Source organism: Pseudochaenichthys georgianus, chromosome 8 (genome assembly GCF_902827115.2).
Source record: "Pseudochaenichthys georgianus chromosome 8, fPseGeo1.2, whole genome shotgun sequence".
In the NCBI taxonomy this organism is placed as follows: domain Eukaryota; kingdom Metazoa; phylum Chordata; class Actinopteri; order Perciformes; family Channichthyidae; genus Pseudochaenichthys; species Pseudochaenichthys georgianus.
The window spans coordinates 18,426,092-18,446,694 of record NC_047510.2 but is presented as its reverse complement, the minus strand read 5'-3'; the positions used below and the strand labels follow the sequence as shown (position 1 = coordinate 18,446,694).

Below are 20,603 nucleotides of genomic sequence, written 5' to 3'. Positions count from 1 at the left end.
TCCACTGCAGCTCGTGGTAGCAGCTAGCTGGTCCTGCTGCTGCGGGTGCAGCGGGTCAGTTGGCGGGGGCACCTGTTCTTCGTGGTCCCAATCCTCCCGGTTTTCATAGTGCACATCGGGATCCTTGTGGATAGCAGGGTTGTCCAGCTGGACCGGCTCCGTTGGAGAACGCGGTCGTTTACGCTGACTTGTGACTGTGAGAAATGTTTCCATTTTCGATCTACTGAGAATTAGCCAAGTAACAGTTCACGCAGTAAATTACAACGACCCGCCCCTGATAGATCCCGCGAAAATCATATTTATACACATTCTCGCGGGCTGCGGGAATGTGTATAAATATGATACATTTTCATATCAAAACAATGGGGTTGCTAAGCCGTTGCTAGGCCAATTGTTGGAGTTGCTATAGCAACTCCTAGATACCCCCTGGCGCCGCCCCTGCAAAGTTAATGGACCAGCATATGTCATTTGTATGCCTAGGCTTTCTTTACTTTGGAAATAGCAACTTCTATAAATTGAAAAAAAATTACTTAAGCTATTTCATGTAGTGAATCCAATTGTTTGGCTATGTTATTTCAGGTGTGTTATGTTTTGTGTTGTATTAGGGTTGGGAACCGAAACTCGGTTCCAGATGAGAACCGATAAGAAAATACCGGGTAGCCTGCCGGGTACCCGTACAAAATACACAATTTTGGTTCTGCTTAACGGTTCCTAAACGCGGTAGACCCTGTATTCCACCGGGTCCGTCTTCGCCGCGGGTCCGTCTTCGCCGCGGGTCCGTCTGCGCCGCGGTGACCCGGTGGAATACAGGGACTGGCCAGCTGTGTGTTCTGGAAGAATCACAGAACGGCCGGTCGTCAGCGGGCCGTTGACGTGCCCTCATTGGTCATGTGCGCGTTCGTGTGTGTTGGAGGAGGGGCTCTATAAGGAAGTGGCAGATTTTCTCCGGTTGTGTATTTTCAAATTCTAGCGATCTCGAGCCGGTTTCTCAAACTTACCTACCCCACCTTTAAAGTTGACAAAAATGCTCATTCTTGTTCTCTGGAGAGGACTTTGAAACTCAAATTACTGAAAAAGTACACAGTAAAAGTAGTTCATATTATTTTTGCAAGTAGTCCTAGAAGTATTAAGTACAAACATGGCAGTTTCATAAACTACTTATGGAAGAAATGTTTTTTAGACCACATTAAAGTTGACAAAAAATGCTCATTCTTGTTCTCTGGAGAGGACTTTGAAACTCAAATTACTGAAAAAGTACACAGTAAAAGTAGTTCATATTATTTTTGCAAGTAGTCCTAGAAGTACTAAGTACAAACATGGCAGTTTCATAAACTACTTATGGAAGAAATGTTTTTTAGACCACATTAAAGTTGACGAAAATGCTCCTTCTTGTTCTCTGGAGAGGACTTTGAAACTCAAATTACTCAAAAAGTACACAGTAAAAGTAGTTCATAGTATTTGTGCAACAAGTTTATGAAGCAATAAGTCCTAACATTATTCTCATAAATTACCCTGTTCCTCAATCGCAAATAATATAAATGAACCACATGCCATCCTTTACTTTGAAATCATCACCGGAAGTGTTCCTCGGTGGGATTTTCTGTAGCTTTAAAGTGGTCAAATATATAATACTGCACACACGAAACGTCCAGCTTCCCAGGGTTGTTTTTTATTGCATTAACGTAAACCTGTAACTAATCGCGCACTCGAAATACAGGGGCGGCTGGTTTGACCACGCAAAAGTGAAAGACGGCTGGCTTGACCGCAGTGGTTTACTGCGGGTTATTCCCTATCTTTCTTCAAGAGCGTGGTATTTAAATTTGAGAGCATACTTTATTGATTTATTTCCCTCAAACCCTGTCCTCGCACTCAAATAGCGCCTGCTTGCGCTTAGATTTTCTCTGCTTCTGCTCAAACTGTACGCTTGCACTCAGATATATTGCTGTTTACAGATTTCCTGTGTTACAGTTGAAAACCTTCTCCTCGCACTCAGGCTGTTTCTGTGCGCTCGTGAAATTTCTGACTCAGATTTATTCTGTGCGCGCTCGAAACTTTTGTGCAACAATCCTGTCAAAATCCCTCAACCAAGCCAGGTGTCCTTGCGGGTGCGTTCGCTTTACTTATTACAGCGTCCCGTAAGGGCGGTTACTCTTTGGTTTATAAACTACCGCCCTCCACGGCTTTATAACATATATATATATATATATATATATACATATACATATATATTCATATATATATAACATATATATATATAACAATATACTATTATACAAAAAGTCAGACAGCCTCACTGTATCTCTAACGTGAACTAAATATGCAAGTTTAGTTGTGGTATGAACTGAGAGAACTGTTTCACCCGCATCTGTCATCGAGAGACACAAGCAACTATAGGCCTACAGACACAAAAAAGGGACTAAAGACAAAACACAAAACTAAAAGACTACAATGAGACAGAGGTGCTACTTTTCAGTTTGTTCATAGGCTAGGCTACAACCTTAATGTCCACATCATGAATGTTTTAAATCATATGCTTCACATATCTAAAATGACTAGTTCTAGATATGTCAAGCTATTAACTTAGCTGTTACTGCAGGCTTTTTATATCTTTCTTTGTCCAAAAGTGGCTCAACAACGATATAAACTCCTACCTTGTTGCAGACATGTTTCTTGACTGTGCTGTCTTCAGTTCTTTATCAAGACCTTATCGACATGTTACTAACCACAATCACAGAAACCACAAACTTGTCTGTGGACTGGCTCTGCTGAAATCATCAGGTTTCATTTTCTCCTCTCTATATCCCCAGACTGAACCATCATGCAATTTTCTGTTATCAGCTCATTCCAGAATCAGCAAATATATTGGTAAAACTCAAAGTTCACTTAACTCATAAAACCCACCTGTTCTCAGTGTACCTTTGTCACGAACTTGAAAACACAAGGTAGTAGGACTCAAATGCACGACCCCAGGAGACAGAGGTAAAGTATGAGAAAAATAACAGGTCACACACTCTTGACGAGGTGAAAAAGGTTCAAAACAAAAGGTAACAACAAAAATGCCCTCAGAATCAGGACCAAAACTAATTATCAGGAAAATTGCTTTTTTGTTTCTGATAGCAACTCTCTGTGGGTCCGCTGACGATTTGATGTCAGTTCGGATGGAATCTGTATCCGCTCGTTGTACACCCGTTTTTAAAAGATTTGGGTACGGAAGAAAAGAGAGAGGGTTTTATTTTCTGACGCTGCATGAGTTCCCCGACGCACCGGGGACACATATGTATGTATAAAAGACATCACAAAGTGCATTTTTCATGATAGGTCCCCTTTAAACATGAGGTAACTGGGCACAATCAGGAGCGGGCTGATGAGAGCAGGCACACACACACAAGGATAGGGAGTCAAGGGACCTGGAATGAGACACAAAGGGTGAGTACCAAAATAAAAGAGGAATTGGAAGACAAGACAAAAATGACTTAACAAAACATGAAACATGACTAGAATAACATTTTTAATGAGATACAACAACCTTAGCCAATAATAAAACCTTTATTACAAAATAATGAATAGAAAAAAAAACTTCTCATTTCAATACATGTCAATTCATTTATTTTGGTGACATTTTGACTACAGTAAGTACTGTATCTCATTATTTTCACTTGTTAACTCCATATTGCGATACTAAATCAAAATATTTCTAATTAAAGTGACATAGAGGATCCTTTTTTTCATCTAGTTGGCGGATTTTGGCTTCCATTCCATTGGCTTCCACCAATTATCGCTATGAACTATTATCACCTATTGCATTATTACGTTACATTTCATTCAGCTTATGCAAATGGTCTTACAGGCAGTGCAATCAACCATGAAGATACAGACTCAACACACCAGGCATGCTGCAAGTACATAAGCTTTCAATGAGCCACAACTTTATACTTTAGTACTACATGTAAAATGTGCCATTTTATTTGTGTTTTACAGCTGTATTTGTCTGCCTGTCATGTCTTTGTTTTATCTGTTGTAACTTCGTACTTTTACTACTTTTACTTTTACCCTTCTTGGCCAAGTCACTCTTGGAAAAGAGATTTTAATCTCAATGAGTCTTTTACCTGGTTAAATAAAGGATATATATATACTGAAATAAGAAGGGGTTTTTTTAATTCTAAGGTTCACTTAGAAGGATGGTGAGGGAAAAAGGAGCCTCAAAGCATCAGATGTTCAGTCAATACAATTCCTCAAAACTAAAAACTAACACTATAAACATTACTTTATGATACTATGATGATAACAAAATGTGCCCGCCTTAATTACCTGCTGCTGTCAATAGATGACCCATTTGAAAGCTCTGAAAATCTCCGTGGTCATAATAACAGCGGAGTGTATACAGTACAGTATAAGGGTTGAGAAAGGCCCTGCACTGTTTCCATGGCAACGGGGCACCCAGCGTCTGTGATTTCCCCCAGCTCATTGTCGGATCAGACACAACCAATACAAACTTGCAATTAACTGTCAAAAAAGAGACAGAATGAAACAGTGAAAAAGTGAGATAGAGAAATAAGAAAGGAGGTGAAGAACAATACTTAAAATAATTAATAATTAATAAAGGAACAAAATAAACCAGGCTGATATGACGTGAGGACAAAGAAAGAAAAAAAAAGAAAGGAGAAAATGTCATATATGAAGACAGGAAAGGAAAGAAGGAAAGGAAGCAATGAAGGAACGATAAGCAAAAGGAGTGAAAAGAGATTAAATTAAAAAGGCATTGGGGGATATAAAGACATTAAAGAAAGAAAGAGTTGGAACTTAATTGAATAAGGAAGTAAAAAAGTCAACATTAAGAAAAAAAGTTTTAAAAATATGTTAAATTAAATATATATATATATAATATCAGATGAAGTCTATTCATCCTGAGGGAAACTGGTGTTCGTCAATTGCAGTACAAAGTAGGAACAACTGCAAACAAAAGTGAAAATAGAACCTCATATAGAAAATAGAGATCATCAGTATGATGCTATATAAACAGGTTAAAGTTTCAAATTATTTTCAGATGGTTAATTTTTGAGGACCTTCCAATGTTACGTAAAGAACATTTGTTTTCTTCAATATCTTCAATTCTCTTTCTGCTAATATCAACACATCACAAGGATTAAGAGGATAAGAGGTTAGGAATAGGGGGATGTCCTATAGAATTTTACAGTACACTCTGCCAAGATTATATGATATGAGGGGTTATAATAAAGAACTACCGTACATTTTGAAATATCTTGTCTAATCAAGTTCTTTAAGCACAAACTAGGCTTAATGGGAGGAAGCAACATGGATACATGGGTGAGTTTGAAAATGAGGGGGTCAATAGGGAATTGTTAGAGTCCTGCCATGAGCATATAGCTGGATGAATAATGTGTGTGTGTGTGTGTGTGTGTGTGTGTGTGTGTGTGTGTGTGTGTGTGTGTGTGTGTGTGTGTGTGTGTGTGTGTGTGTGTGTGTGTGTGTGTGTGTGGTGTGTGTGTGTGTGTGTGTGTGTGTGTGTGTGTGTGTGTGTGTGTGTGTGTGTGTGTGTGTGTGTGTGTGTGTGTGTGTGTGTGTGTGTGTGTGACAGGCCATGTCAAAACGCTCACTCAGCTGCTCTCAGCTCAGTACAGACACTCAGGGATCAGAGTGGAAACTCTGCTGACATGGCAGTGTCCTCACATGCAAGACAGCAGAACAACATCTGCAGTACACACAGCAGCAGGCCACACGATAAGAATTATGGACAGCGGGACAAAAATGTTTAGATTGTGCGTCTAATCTCCATCCACTCCAGCACCGCCACCACCCAACACACCTTATAAGAGCTATACCAACACAGGGAATTTCCAACAAAGTCTTAGCCATTAGCCTAGTAGTGACAGAGATGGAGTTCCTAACATCTATTTCCAACATCCAGGCCATGCTGTGTTTGCATAGTTGTTGTGATTTTTAAGCACAAAATTCAGATTTTAAGTTATTCAATTATTTGAAGTAAGAATGTGAGTTATACTTGTGATGAAATTCTTGGAGTACACTGGAGAGCTTCAATTGATGTCAGACACTGAAGATTTATTTGAAGATGTGGCTGGAGAATTGACACAGACATTTGTTGAGACACAGTACAGACCGAGACTCTGCCCAAACCAACTCCGAGATTCTCTTCCCCTGTCCCTGACTAGACCATAATCAACACTATCCTACAATACACTGCAAGTCCTGTCCCTGGCAGGGTAAATTGTCATTTTATTGTCTGAATAAAATATGTTTTATGGTCATATCTAAGACACAGCTGTGGTTGAAGCCCAATCACAAAGAAACGGCCTGCCTTATCATTCTGGCAGAAACAGCGCCCCCTTGCCTTGGAGAGAGGAGTGAGAGAAGAGGTAAAAGCTCAATTGATTAAAGTAAAACTAATCATTTCCTATCAATATTCCTCTTTTTACCATGTCAAATTAAATCAGAGCTGTGGCCATTAGTAGTAATACAAATGCCACTTCAATCTCATTAGTATGCAGAAAAAGTGACAGGTCGCCCCGCCCCTTTTCGACCGGAAGTCCCGCCTTATTTGACCGGAAGTCCCGCCTTTTTATTTTTATTTTGAAACCGGAAGTCCCGCCTCGTTCGACCGGATGTCCCGCCCCCGCTTCCGGCGGATGTCCCGCCCCCGCTTCCGGTTTTCAAAATAAAAATAAAAAAAAATTAAAATTAAAAAAATGAGAAAAATAAAATGCCGTTGTTTTCAATCAATTAATATGCCTAGGATATATGTCCCGCCTCCTTACCACTTCCTGTGTGGTTAATCCTGTATACAGTATCGAATGTAACTTACAAATACTTGCAAATAACATGAAATTAATCAAAAGTAAGGCATCTTAAAAACATATATTTAAACCTCTCTGTTTTTGCAAACAGGACATGACAGGACATGAGGGGAGAGAACATATGGTGGAGGAGGGGGAACACACACACACACACACACACACACACTTTCCCCGCCCCTCACCCTCTCCCTCTGTCTAAATAAAAAGCCAGCGTCACTCTTAAATATTTTTCAAGTCGAGAGAAAATGGCCAAGAGACGTCTTGATATGAATTTAATCAGCGAGACACCGGTGACAACTTACAGCCATCCGTTGGGTGCTCCAATCAAGAAACGAATGCAGTTTGTATGCCGGGTTCAGACGCCTACAGCCGAAGAACTTCACGAAGAATGGATTCTAAAAAATGGCGATGTTTGGGGTTATATATTCAACTATATGGCTATTACAAATAACATGAAATTAATCAAAAGTAAAAGCATCTAAAAAACACATATTTAAACCTCTCTGTTTTTGCAAACAGGACATGACAGGACATGAGGGGAGAAAACATATGGTGACACACTTTCCCCGCCCCTCACCCTCTCCCTCTGTCTAAATAAAAAGCCAGCGTCACTCTTAAATATTTTTCAAGTCGAGAGAAAATGGCCAAGAGACGTCTTGATATGAATTTAATCAGCGAGACACCGGTGACAACTTACAGCCATCCGTTGGGTGCTCCAAATCAAAGTAAAGCATATAAAAAACAGATATTTTAAAAAGTCAGCCTTTTTTGCTAAAGGATAAGGGAGGGGGAAAACCCCAAACCCCCTATGGAGAAGTCATAAACCCCCTATGGAGACAAGCATGTTGTAAACAGAGGGGAGGTAGGTAATATACTTAAATATATATAGAAAGTCAGAGAATATTTATCAGAGGATAACGCATATACATTTGTACAAGTCGACACGGGTGCATTTTGTTAAGAAAACAGAGTTTTCGTACTCAGACCGCTGCAACAATTTCAAGCAGATCTCTGCGATATGCAGTCGCTGTCCGAATATAATGATGGCTTTAATTATTTGTTAACAGTCATAAATGTATTTAGAAAAACCTGTGCTCAAACATTAAAAAGAAAAAGAAGGGTAAGGTTACCAAAGCTTTTTGATACAGTTTAACACACAGCGAGATCCCTAAAAAGTTACAAACAGCTGAGGGGAAAGAATTCTTTAATAAAGTTTAATAAAGTTTTTCAAAACTTGTTGAAGAAAAATGGTATACAACATTATATATAACCGCCATTGACATAAAGGCATGTATGGTAGAAAGATTTAACCGTACGCTGAAAACTAAAAAGTGGAGGTATTTTACAGCTAAAAACACTCCTATGATAGTGTTTTTTATGTATGACAACTCTACAACTGGTAGAAAGTTAAGTACTTTTTCTGAGCAGATTTTCTTTAAGACTGTGACTCTTAACAAACCAACCCCCGAGAGACAGACATACTCATCCACTTTTCAACGTATTTTGTTTTTGTCTTTCTCGCTTTTTTTTCCATTATATTTTTGGAAAAAACTACATAGTGATTGCTAGCAAAAATACAACATGCAACTAATACATTATACAATATTACGACTTTTGGCGATATTTTCAACACAATATACTTGTACCTTTTTTTTTTTTGTAGGACTTCAAGATATGTTGCATGTCATGCATAAACACGGTGTCATCTTTCTTGAAACTGATGTGCTGTCCGTTTTACAAACAAGTTATGTTTATGCTTCTTCATCCTATGAATGTTCCTCCCCCGTCCCTCTTCACAATAACAATCAAGGTGGATCTGTGAAATGAAACACCTCTTCCCAAAGCGTGACTACCCTATTGAGGGCATACGTCTAAGGCAGTAGGGTCTAAATCGATGGGCCAGATATACTAACATGCAGAACGTACGGTATGTTTGAAAAAGACTAACCATTTATCCAGTTCAAGCTGTCTTTAAGATGTGACATCGCGCTCTGACTATTTCCCATAAAATCGTGACAAACTATTACTTGTTCTTACATTTGACCTCTTGCTGCTTGGTTGAAAATGATAGATGAAAAAGAACTTTTTTAAAAAGAGTCAAACCACAAATGTTTTAAGATTGTTACAAAATGTAAAAAATAAAAAAGGTCTGGAGACAAAATTAATTCAGGTGACTCTGGCTTTATTAGGACAACAACATATAATACAAATGGGTTAGGGGTTAAATATAACCATCGTGGACTTAATAGTCTAACAAAATACTTTTATCTGAATACATTTGTTCTTTTTAAGAGCACTTTTTGAAATTATTTATTTATTATTTCAGTGGAACAATCCAGTGTTTGTTAACATTAACGCTTTCTTCTCTTTTTCTTGTGTTACTAAGATACTTTTAAACACACTTTGGTGTATGCAACACTTGTTCAGATAAAACAAGGTTTTTTCTTTTCTGATAAACTTACATATTTTAGTTATTTTATGTTACCAAGATACTTTGAGATACACCCTGATGTACACAACACTTAACAAAGGGTATAATATGAAGTAGTTGGTAAGGAAGGGGTTTTTCTTTAAGGGTGCAAAACTTTTAGAACAGGGTAAAATATTCATTAATTTGTATTGAATTGAGTTTTCTTTTTTTGATTTTCAACATACTATATGACTTTTACATATTTCTGACGTACTATACTTTTTTTTTTTGACTTTTTTCTGTAGAATCTTGACAAAACTATTACTTGTTCTTAAATGATGACCTATTGCTGGAGATGAGATGAAAAAGCTACAACGCTTAAAGAACTTTTTTCTAAAAAACTCTCAACTCTACACTGACTCCCCCCACTCAACGCAATAAGTCCCACCCCACTCAGCAAATCATCTAAAACGAAGGACCCCATCAAGACGACCGTTGAAAACTAGCCATGGATCTGAGAAAAACCAAGTCTGATGTAGCCTACTCTTTTTCTTGTGTTACCAAGATACTTTTAGATACAGTTTGGTGTCTGAAAACTGAAACTGGGTGAATATAAAGTACTTTATAAGGAATTCGGATTCTTTTAAAGGCAGATTTTGGCTTTTTTCTTGCCAAGATACTTTTAGACACACTTTGAGGGATGCAAAACCTTAAAACTAGAAAATGAAGTACAGTCTGATTAGATTTTTTCTTAAAGACTGTTTCTCTAAAGGTAAGTTTGTGATTTTAACAATTTTCCCTGACACTTGGCAGATTTGTGTGTAATTCTCTCACAAAGGAACTGTAAGATACACTTTTTATGTATGCAAAACCTTAAACTTTTTTTTTTTTTTTGAAAATAAAATACTTTGTCTGAATACATTTTCTTTAAAGGCACTTTTTTTATTTTAACGCTATTTCAGTGGAAAAATACAGTTTTGTTGACATCAAGGCTTTTTTCTCTTTTCTTGTGTTACTAAGATACTTTTAGACACACTTTGATGTATGCAACACTTGTTCAGTTAAACAATGGGTTTTTTTTTTCTGATAAACTTACATATTTTAGTTATTTATGTTACCAAGATACTTTGAGATACACCCTGATGTACGCAACACTTAACAAAAGGGTATAATATGAAGTACTTGGTAAGGAAGGGGTTTTTCTTTAAAGGTGCAAAACTTTAGAACAGGGTAAAATATTCATTAATTTGTATTGAATTGAGTTTTCTTTTTTGATTTTCAACATACTATTTGTACACAATGACTTTTAATGACGCGTGCTTTGTGTGTACAGACACACAGAAAACACTGAAAAACACAACAAGAAGGACTGTAATACACATGTATCAGACACGCTCCCCTTGCTAAAATGATGACAACAGTTTTTAGATGTAAAAAACCACTTTTTTATTTTTTTCACACGCAAAATCAATAGTTATACTGATTGTAGCATCCCCAGGACAGTCTCCAGCTTAGAATTCCCCATATTACTGGAGATATCGTGATGGAGTTTTTTCACTTCAGTCAAAAATATTCACGTCTATGCTGTTTTCGACGCAAAGATGCATTACATCTACAAACAGAGCATACAATGAGAGCACATGATACACTGTTGATGTTTGTTTCATTTCTGAGATAATGTTACAGAATGTTTCGGAAAATGAAGATTCCAGGACCACTTTAAATGTTTCGTTTACAATCATTTCCCAATGACCCGGAATAGTACTGCCAGAACGAACGATATCCAAAATGTCTTCTAGTTTACAAACTTCAGCCATTCTGCTTACACGGGGGTCACTACTCATTCTGTTTTCAATCGTCCCCATCATCACACTTATTAAACGGGTAAGGACTACATTATGATCAATATATACAGAGCGTTTTGCATAGTAGTTTCCCATTTTTATTTTACTTAAAGAAAAAAGTCACTGCATTGAACAAGTCCCTGGCTTCTTCTCCATCCGACTGCTGTTTGTTAGTCTTCTTCTTCTTCTTCTCGTTCCAACTCTGTATGGATATTTCAAGTCTCTCCTTGAGGCATCTGCATTTTACAAGCTTGTGCAGAAAGGCTACCGAAGCGCGTCCTATCCTCAGTTTATCCTCGCAAATGCCTTTTTCAATAAGACTCTGGTCAATCACTGCAACGAAGTCGGCGAGCCAAAGTCTTTTCATTAACGCTTTGTAATTGTTTCTGAAGGAGAAATTGGGCATGTCATTCCGACAATCGTGTTGCCTCTGGTCGGGGTTTCTTTTCTGTACCGATACATCACCATCTCCAGAATATAAAACAATTCCGATTTCACTGTGTCCCTAAACCGAGACTTCTTGACCCGAGGAGTAGCATCAGCAGCAGTAGTACTGCAAGATTCGGGTTTCCCACATGGTGGTGTCGCTGGTGGACTCTGTTCCTGACTGCAACTCGCGGGGGGAGTCTTGGCTTTTCTCTGCTCCATGGCTAGTTTACAACGATCGTCTTAGTGAGGTCCTTCGTTTTAGAAGATTTGCTGAGTGGAGGGTGGGGCTCATTGCGTTGAATGGGGGAGTCAATTATAGAATTGAGAGTTTTTAGAAAAAAAGTTCTTTAAGCGTTGTAGCTTTTTCATCTCATCTCCAGCAATAGGTGACATTTAAGAATAAGTAATAGTTTGTCATGATTTTACGGAAAAAGTATAGTTTATCAGAAATATGGAAAAGTCATTGTGTACAAATAGTATGTTGAAAATCAGAAAAGAAAACTCAATTCAATACAATTTAATGAATATTTTACCCTGTTCTAAAGTTTTACACCCTTAAAGAAAAACCCCTTCCTTACCAAGTACTTCATATTATACCCTTTTGTTAAGTGTTGCGTACATCAGGGTGTATCTCAAAGTATCTTGGTAACATAAAATAACTAAAATATGTAAGTTTATCAGGAAAAAAAACCCATTGTATAACTGAACAAGTGTTGCATACATCAAAGTGTGTCTAAAAGTATCTTAGTAACACAAGAAAAGAGAAAAAAAGCCTTGATGTCAACAAAACTGTATTTTTCCACTGAAATAGCGTTAAAATAAAAAAAAGTGCCTTTAAAGAAAATGTATTCAGACAAAGTATTTTATTTTCAAAAAAAAAAAAAAGTTTAAGGTTTTGCATACATAAAAAGTGTATCTTACAGTTCCTTTGTGAGAGAATTACACACAAATCTGCCAAGTGTCAGGGAAAATTGTTAAAATCACAAACTTACCTTTTAGAGAAACAGTCTTTAAGAAAAAATCTAATCAGACTGTACTTCATTTTCTAGTTTTAAGGTTTTGCATCCCTCAAAGTGTGTCTAAAAGTATCTTGGCAAGAGAAAAAAGCCAAAATCTGCCTTTAAAAGAATCCGAATTCCTTATAAAGTACTTTATATTCACCCAGTTTCAGTTTTCAGACACCAAACTGTATCTAAAAGTATCTTGGTAACACAAGAAAAAGAGTAAGTGTAATTTCTTCGGTAATGTTACAGAATGTTTCTGAAAAATGAAGATTCCGGGACCACTTTAAATGTTTCGTTTACAATACTATTACATATAGAGGAGAGCTCTTCTTCGGGAACATCCTCTCCCCTACTTTGTACCATCCAGTCATTAAGCCCATATCCATTATCCTGGTGATAATAAGGGTAGGCTACATCAGACTTGGTTTTTCTCAGATCCATGGCTAGTTTTCAACGGTCGTCTTGATGGGGTCCTTCGTTTTAGATGATTTGCTGAGTGGGGTGGGACTTATTGCGTTGAGTGGGGGGAGTCAGTGTAGAATTGAGAGTTTTTTAGAAAAAAGTTCTTTAAGCGTTGTAGCTTTTTCATCTCATCTCCAGCAATAGGTCATCATTTAAGAACAAGTAATAGTTTTGTCAAGATTCTACAGAAAAAAGTCAAAAAAAAAAAGTATAGTACGTCAGAAATATGTAAAAGTCATATAGTATGTTGAAAATCAAAAAAGAAAACTCAATTCAATACAAATTAATGAATATTTTACCCTGTTCTAAAAGTTTTGCACCCTTAAAGAAAAACCCCTTCCTTACCAACTACTTCATATTATACCCTTTGTTAAGTGTTGTGTACATCAGGGTGTATCTCAAAGTATCTTGGTAACATAAAATAACTAAAATATGTAAGTTTATCAGAAAAGAAAAAACCTTGTTTTATCTGAACAAGTGTTGCATACACCAAAGTGTGTTTAAAAGTATCTTAGTAACACAAGAAAAAGAGAAGAAAGCGTTAATGTTAACAAACACTGGATTGTTCCACTGAAATAATAAATAAATAATTTCAAAAAGTGCTCTTAAAAAGAACAAATGTATTCAGATAAAAGTATTTTGTTAGATTATTAAGTCCACTATGGTTATATTTAACCCCTAACCCATTTGTATTATATGTTTGTTGTCCTAATAAAGCCAGAGTCACCTGAAAAGCCCAACTAGGGAGACAAGTTTAAAACTCTGTAGCTGTAAACTCTCTGTGCAACACATCAGTTTCATGCTCTGTATTGGAACTGTGTTAAATGCATTGTCCGTATCGACAATGATTTGTTCTTTTTAAAAACGGATCTTTGTCTCGCTCAATGCAAGCAGAGTGAATATGTCCTTCAGTCCTATTTTTCAACAATTTAAAAATTCTAATGAATGTTGCACATATGCTTTACTTTGATTTGGAGCACCCAACGGATGGCTGTAAGTTGTCACCGGTGTCTCGCTGATTAAATTCATATCAAGACGTCTCTTGGCCATTTTCTGTGTGTGTGTGTGTGTGTGTGTGTGTGTGTGTGTGTGTGTGTGTGTGTGTGTGTGTGTGTGTGTGTGTGTGTGTGTGTGTGTGTGTGTGTGTGTGTGTGTGTGTGTGTGTGTGTGTGTGTGTGTGTGTGTGTGTGTGTGTGTGTGTGTGTGTGTGTTCCCCCTCCTCCACCATATGTTCTCTCCCCTCATGTCCTGTCATGTCCTGTTTGCAAAAACAGAGAGGTTTAAATATATGTTTTTAAGATGCCTTACTTTTGATTAATTTCATGTTATTTGCAAGTATTTGTAAGTTACATTCGATACTGTATACAGGATTAACCACACAGGAAGTGGTAAGGAGGCGGGACATATATCCTAGGCATATTAATTGATTGAAAACAACGGCATTTTATTTTTCTCATTTTTTTAATTTTAATTTATTTTTTATTTTTATTTTGAAAACCGGAAGCGGGGGCGGGACATCCGCCGGAAGCGGGGCGGAACATCCGGTCGAACGAGGCGGGACTTCCGGTCGAACGAGGCGGGACTTCCGGTTTCAAAATAAAATAAAAAGGTGGGACTTCCGGTCGAAAAGGGGCGGGGCGACCTGTCACTTTTTCTGCATACTAATGAGATTGAAGTGGCATTTGTATTACTACTGCCATTGCCTCTACGCTCCTTCCATTGTTCTTGTTCTTTCTTCTTTTTGAGACACTGACTTTTGGTGAGGCATTTTAAATGTGCTTTCACTTTCACATTAGCAACATGTGTGTTCACACTAACCGTGGGTGGTGGGGTACCAGATAACAAGGTACTATTTAACAATACCTCAATTTATCATGAAACATTTTCTGTCAGTGCTAAGTCAGCAAATAAACTGTAACTTGATCATATTTAAGGGTCAACCATAGACATTTGCATGTGCCCCCTGGGACCTGAGGCCAGGTCATTTCTACCATTTGATACAGCAGAAGAAACTGTAAGAAAGCACGGAAATGCTATGATTCAAACATAACCAAAAGAACAGGTTGCCAGCCCATAACCAAAAAATGCATTTATCATCCTTTGTAAAAAAAAACATCATCTCACTGACTCACTTTGCATCTAATTTGCCCTTCCAGAGGGAACTAATGTTTAACCCTGTAGACCAGAGGGCCCATGGGTGCATCCTCACCCAGAGACTCCCTCTAATCAGGCTCAATTACTGCGGATAGAAACGTTCAAAGTGCGACCACCTTTGAGAGAGCCTCTGTTTTCTTTCCCTCCCTCTCCTTTCTTTTTCTCCAGAGGACAATTTACTGAAAGCACTCCCTGGGCCAATGCTCGAGGGCCGCTCTAACAAGGCCCCGATTAAGGCTGGATTTGCAGCTTGCTGAGTTAATGTCAGATTGGCATAAAGAGTCCACGTGGGACCAGTGTGGGTGCAGGCCTGGGACCTGATTTGTGCACCCTCCTCGCCTGTCAGAGATAATTGTTAAATGAAAGCGAAGGGTGTCCCAAATCCTGGCAGAGAGGGGGAATCAGAGAGGTCTTTAGTCAGAGCTCAAGGTCTCTCTACAGGGATCAAGTGTTGGGATCCGCAAGAGAGATTCTGCTTCAACGAGCGTTTACTGGAAGTAACACTGGTTCCATAATGTGGCTGCTTTTAACACATGTTTGGAAGTTTAGCCCCTCTTGTTCAGCACATGGTTCAGGGTGAGGATGTATAAATGTGTGAGAAAAGCAAGACAGGAGTTTAACAGGAGACCACTAAATGTTTTCATCGGTACATCTTTACGATCCTTCTACTTTTTCACATTTCTACTTTATGATAAATATAATTCTCACTTCACTCACTTATTATTATTTGATTGCTATATTTATTTTGCAAATTACAATTTTAAGATTAGTGTTGGAGCTATATATCTTTATATTATTGAATAGTTTAACATTTATTTTCTTGCTGTTTATAGTGTTTATTGTAAATGTATTCTTAGTTAGTGTCGTAAGTTATTTTGTTTAGTTTATTTATTTTGAAGGCATGTTTGGGCACTGTGATTAGAGCACCTGGTTTAATTGTACATATTGGAGACAGGTGGTGGTGGGAGCCAGAGCACTAGTAGGCAAATGTTTTTTTACCAGGGTGTTTCAAGCCACACAAAGGAAAGCCATAGGAAAGGCTTAAGGAAAAGAGAGAGGAAACCTGTTCATTGTACTTTGTTACTGGAATAAAATGCACAAATGGAGGTTCTTGTCTGGACTTGGATGATCATTGCCCTGCGTAAGATCCGTTAACTAGTGCCTCAGCGGCTGTTTTAGTTCTATAGGATTTTGGCCGCTACAATTAGATTTTTCTTTTTAAATAAATAGTTCTTACAGAACTTAACCCCAATACTGATAGACCGTATGTGTAAAGGAGTATTGTAGTGCTACTTTAGAACATGAATACTTCTTCCTGTACGGAAGTACAGATAGTTTTTTTTGCCTGGGCTGCACTTGGCAAGAGGAATCTTCCTTTTTTCCAATGTCCAATACTCTGCATCAAACATTTAATTTCCCATACATGCTTCAACATGCAGCTATTCAGCAGCTCGGAGATGATAAATGCTGAACTAAGAGCAGCAGAAATCATCCTGTCCAAACGTATCTCTGACCAGGTCCTCTGAGTTTCTGACATGTGGCCCAGAGGCCTGAGAGAAACATGATGAGGACTTTTTTTCACAAGGAGACGTCCAACCTGCACAGGCTCTCTTCATCTCTGACGTTGCTGGTTACATGACCAGCTGAACAACATTTTTCATCCACATCATCAGAGTTATGGGTCTTGACCTAAAAACAAAGCGAAAACCTGCTCATGATGAAACGTAATGTGAAAGATGGCAAGCTCTGACATCAAAAGGCAAATCTGCAATGCTTTAAATTATTTAATATTTCTCAAGAATAAGACATTAATGAAAAAACTGCATGAGTATTTTTGAACATATAGCAGCAGCCAATGTCTTATCTCCGCAGTCTCACAAAAGTGTATGGTAGAGGAAATTGTGTTATTTTGTTTCAGCTCAAAAGTAAAATGTTTTAAGCTATTTTGGAGATTTTTGTTTCAAGTTATTAGAAAGGACGGAGGCACCCAAAAATGTTCAGTAACTCCACTGAATGTATTCCACACTGGGTTACTGGTCACCTTTCAGACTGGAAAACATAAATGAAAAGCTCAATAATTTCTCAAGATACATTGATCCCACAATGTGTTTGTCATGTCGACATTACTGATATTCTGTACACACTGTGAAGTGTGAAGACCACTGAGACCACTGAGACAAATGTAACATTTGTGATATTGGGCTATATAAATAAACATTGATTGATTGATTGATTGATTGATGTCACCCCTTTTAGAGCACATTGTCACGTCAGTATATCTATGGTCAGCAGTCCATGAGTTGAGCGGTGATTTCCCTCTTAATTCCTCCCTGATTCATTTGAATTACTTTTCATCCAATATTTCATTTAAAAGATATATTTGATAAATGGACAAATGATAATACAAACGTGTAGGCAACACCATTCAACTGTATATAGAGTAGTTAAAACTTGCTCTACCTTGAGCAGCAACAACAGAAAATAATAATGCACCACAAAAATGTCCTACAATAAAATAAATAAATAAATCACATGGGACACTTTTACTGCAAAATGACTTCCAAGCCTCAAGTTGTGCACAGTGCGTGGCCGAAGTCTCTTAGTGCTTAAAGTGTCAGAGAACCCAGGCACCTGGGAATAAAGGGCCCCGAGGACCCAAATACCCCCTTGGTACATGTTTTTTTATTTTATTTAATTAGTTGTGATGAAGATATTTGAACACCAGGGGGCGATAAACTCCACAAAGGGAGACCAGAGCTGGAGGGAGCTGTTCTCTACACGCACATGCACACACGCACACACACACACACACACACACACACACACACACACACACACACACACACTCACACAATTCTGTGCTAATACAGCACACTAATTATACAGAAGTCGGTCATTTAAAAAAAACGTTGAGTTTAGAATTTCAACTCTCAACATGACCAAATCAGACTGCAGCTTCATCCTTGTTATCATCCATGGAGAATCATCTAATCATTGCTGACACACCATTTGCTTTTAAAGCTTTAAGCTGCAGACATAAAATCGCAGTTATTATTGATAAGATTGTAACAACAAAGAAAATAAAGAGATAAGTGAAGCACCAAGTTGGCTTATTTAACTAATTTACCTCTGGAAAGACATGCGTAAAAGACAGTGCTGCAACAATTGGCTCAGGCAATAATAAGCCATAAATGCATTAAATCTCAGCCTGAATTCACAAATGCAGTTCAGTAATGCTCCATCTACCCATCCAAAGAGAGAGAGAGAGAGTCCACCATCGCTACACACCCCCTCCTTCCGCCCCCTCCACTCACAGAAACGGAATTTAAAAAATCTTTAATATCTTTCCAGCAACGAGCCTCCATTGCTGCAGCACACACACATACACACACTGTGGGCCCTTTAAACACGAAGAAGGAGGAAAAACTAGCCTGCAGAATTAAGAGCATCTTCTCCACACTGACATTACTCATCATCCTACAAAAAGGAGGGGAGAGAGGCTGTAACCTGAATGTATTGAATGCATAGCGCCGCTGACATCGTGACAGCACCAGCTCTGTCTGTGGATCTGTGCAACTCGCTCTCCTGATTGTGTAATATCTTCTTTTTTCCCCTCTGCTTCTTCCTGCAAGCGGTCAAAGCTGCATCCGAGAGGAGAGACAGAAGAAGAAGAGGAAGAGGAAGAGGAGGAGGGGAACACAAGGGGGATCGGAACATTCATCCGTATTTATTTTTCTTCCTATTACATGGCGCAAGGGCTATACAAACGGGACCGTCCTGGGTGTGATACTGCCACGGTGAATTTGGATACTCAGGCGGCGGCAGCAGCAGCAGCAGCAGCAGCGGCGGCAGTATCCTCCTCTAAACACGGAAGAAGCATCCTCAGCTGCAGCGGCGCCCACACCGACTCCTCGTCCTCCCTCTGCCGGCTCTATGTCGAGTGATGGTCGGCTTGCCTTGCTGGATGCTCCCCGCTCTCTCCGGATCGTCGACGACCGAACCTCCTCTGACCGCAGACCCCCATTTTCGGCGGAAACCTTCCCAGAGCTATAGGGCTACATATGGAAACTGGGGATCAAAATTTTAGGAAAAAGATCAAATCTACGCGGTTATTTTTTTTTAGGTTTTTATCGGTTTCTAGGTGGGGGTTTTTGTGTGTGTTTTTTTAAAAAGCCTGCTAATTAATTAATTAATTAATTTGTTGAGCCTTGATTTGCTCATTCCACCGTGTGAAGGGTTGTAAGAAGTCAGCGTGATATTTTCTTTGAACCCCACAATAGGTCGTTATAAAACACCCTGCGAATCGCTTTTATTTCCCCTCGACAGGACTTGAATCTGCCCATTTGTTTGCTCTCTTTTGTTTCCAATAATATGATAGATTTCCCTGCCGTCCTTCGTTTCCCTCCCCACTTTATTATCTCGTTGATTTATCCCCTTTTTGACGAACAAAACACATTAGAATAATAATATTATTACTAATTGTTAAGGTAGCTTTGGATTTAGTTGTACTTCTTAATTCTAAATGTTATAACCTCTGACTGTAACTCACTGTAACAGACATATTGAACTGTTGTACTGAAAGTCTGCCATTACTCTAACCCCCTCCAACCATCTCTGTACTCTATTCGAGCTCATGTTAATTCAGCTCGGTGCTCAGCTGTAACCTTTTCAAGTACAGAAACAGGATTTTCTTTTTTTTCTTGTTCAGGCCTGCAGAGAATAAACCTCAGTTTGGTTTGTCTCACTTCCATTTTTAGGCTGGGCCACTATAAGCTTTAGGAGATAAATAATCCTTTAAAGCTCAGTCTTATTCTCCATACATCTGCAGCTGTAGGCCTGCTGAGGTGCTGTCATCCTCTGCATACCTACTTTTTTAATCTAATAAAAGGTGTAAAAGTAAGAACAAATAGAGAGGAGGGACACCACTGCCTCATCCTCTTCACCCCCCTAAACCTCCATCCTCCTCCGTTTTTCTCTTGTTTTGGTCCTTACCCAAACGCAACCATAAGGTTCCTACCGCATCCTCCTCCTCCTTCTTCCCTCTCCTTCCGCTCAAGTATATCCCGTTTTTTCGGTTTGGTTTGGTCCCGCAAATTTTCAAATATTTACTTCCTGTACATCAAGAGGAAAGGGGGTCCCCCTTTCATGGAATGCGGAAACATGGGTCTGTTCGACCGCGGAGTCCAGATGCTGCTGACCACGGTGGGAGCCTTCGCGGCCTTCAGCCTCATGACCATCGCGGTCGGCACGGACTACTGGCTGTACTCCCGCGGCGTCTGCAGGCCCAAGTCCATGAGCGAGAATGAGACCAGCAAGAAGAACGAGGAGGTGATGACCCACTCGGGTCTATGGAGGACGTGCTGCTTGGAAGGTAAGAGGAAAGACTCTTTGCTGCTTCCTAAAAAACCTTCCCAACATGGTTCCACGTGTGGTTTTGACACACTTTTTTATTGCAGGATGTAACGCTCTT

At 38.8% G+C, this 20,603-nt stretch overlaps 1 protein-coding gene across 1 annotated transcript in view; it reads left to right on the top strand.

Annotated features, from left to right (window-relative positions):
• The first annotated feature begins 18,493 nt into the window (after positions 1 to 18,493).
• The window catches only part of cacng2a (calcium channel, voltage-dependent, gamma subunit 2a), a 63,871-nt gene continuing 61,761 nt past the window's right edge, over positions 18,494 to 20,603 (top strand). Inside the window, exon 1 of the mRNA XM_034088411.2 lies at positions 18,494 to 20,504. Coding sequence (XP_033944302.1) covers positions 20,279 to 20,504 — 226 coding nt within the window. The 5' untranslated portion in view covers positions 18,494 to 20,278. The remainder of the gene's footprint in view (positions 20,505 to 20,603) is intronic.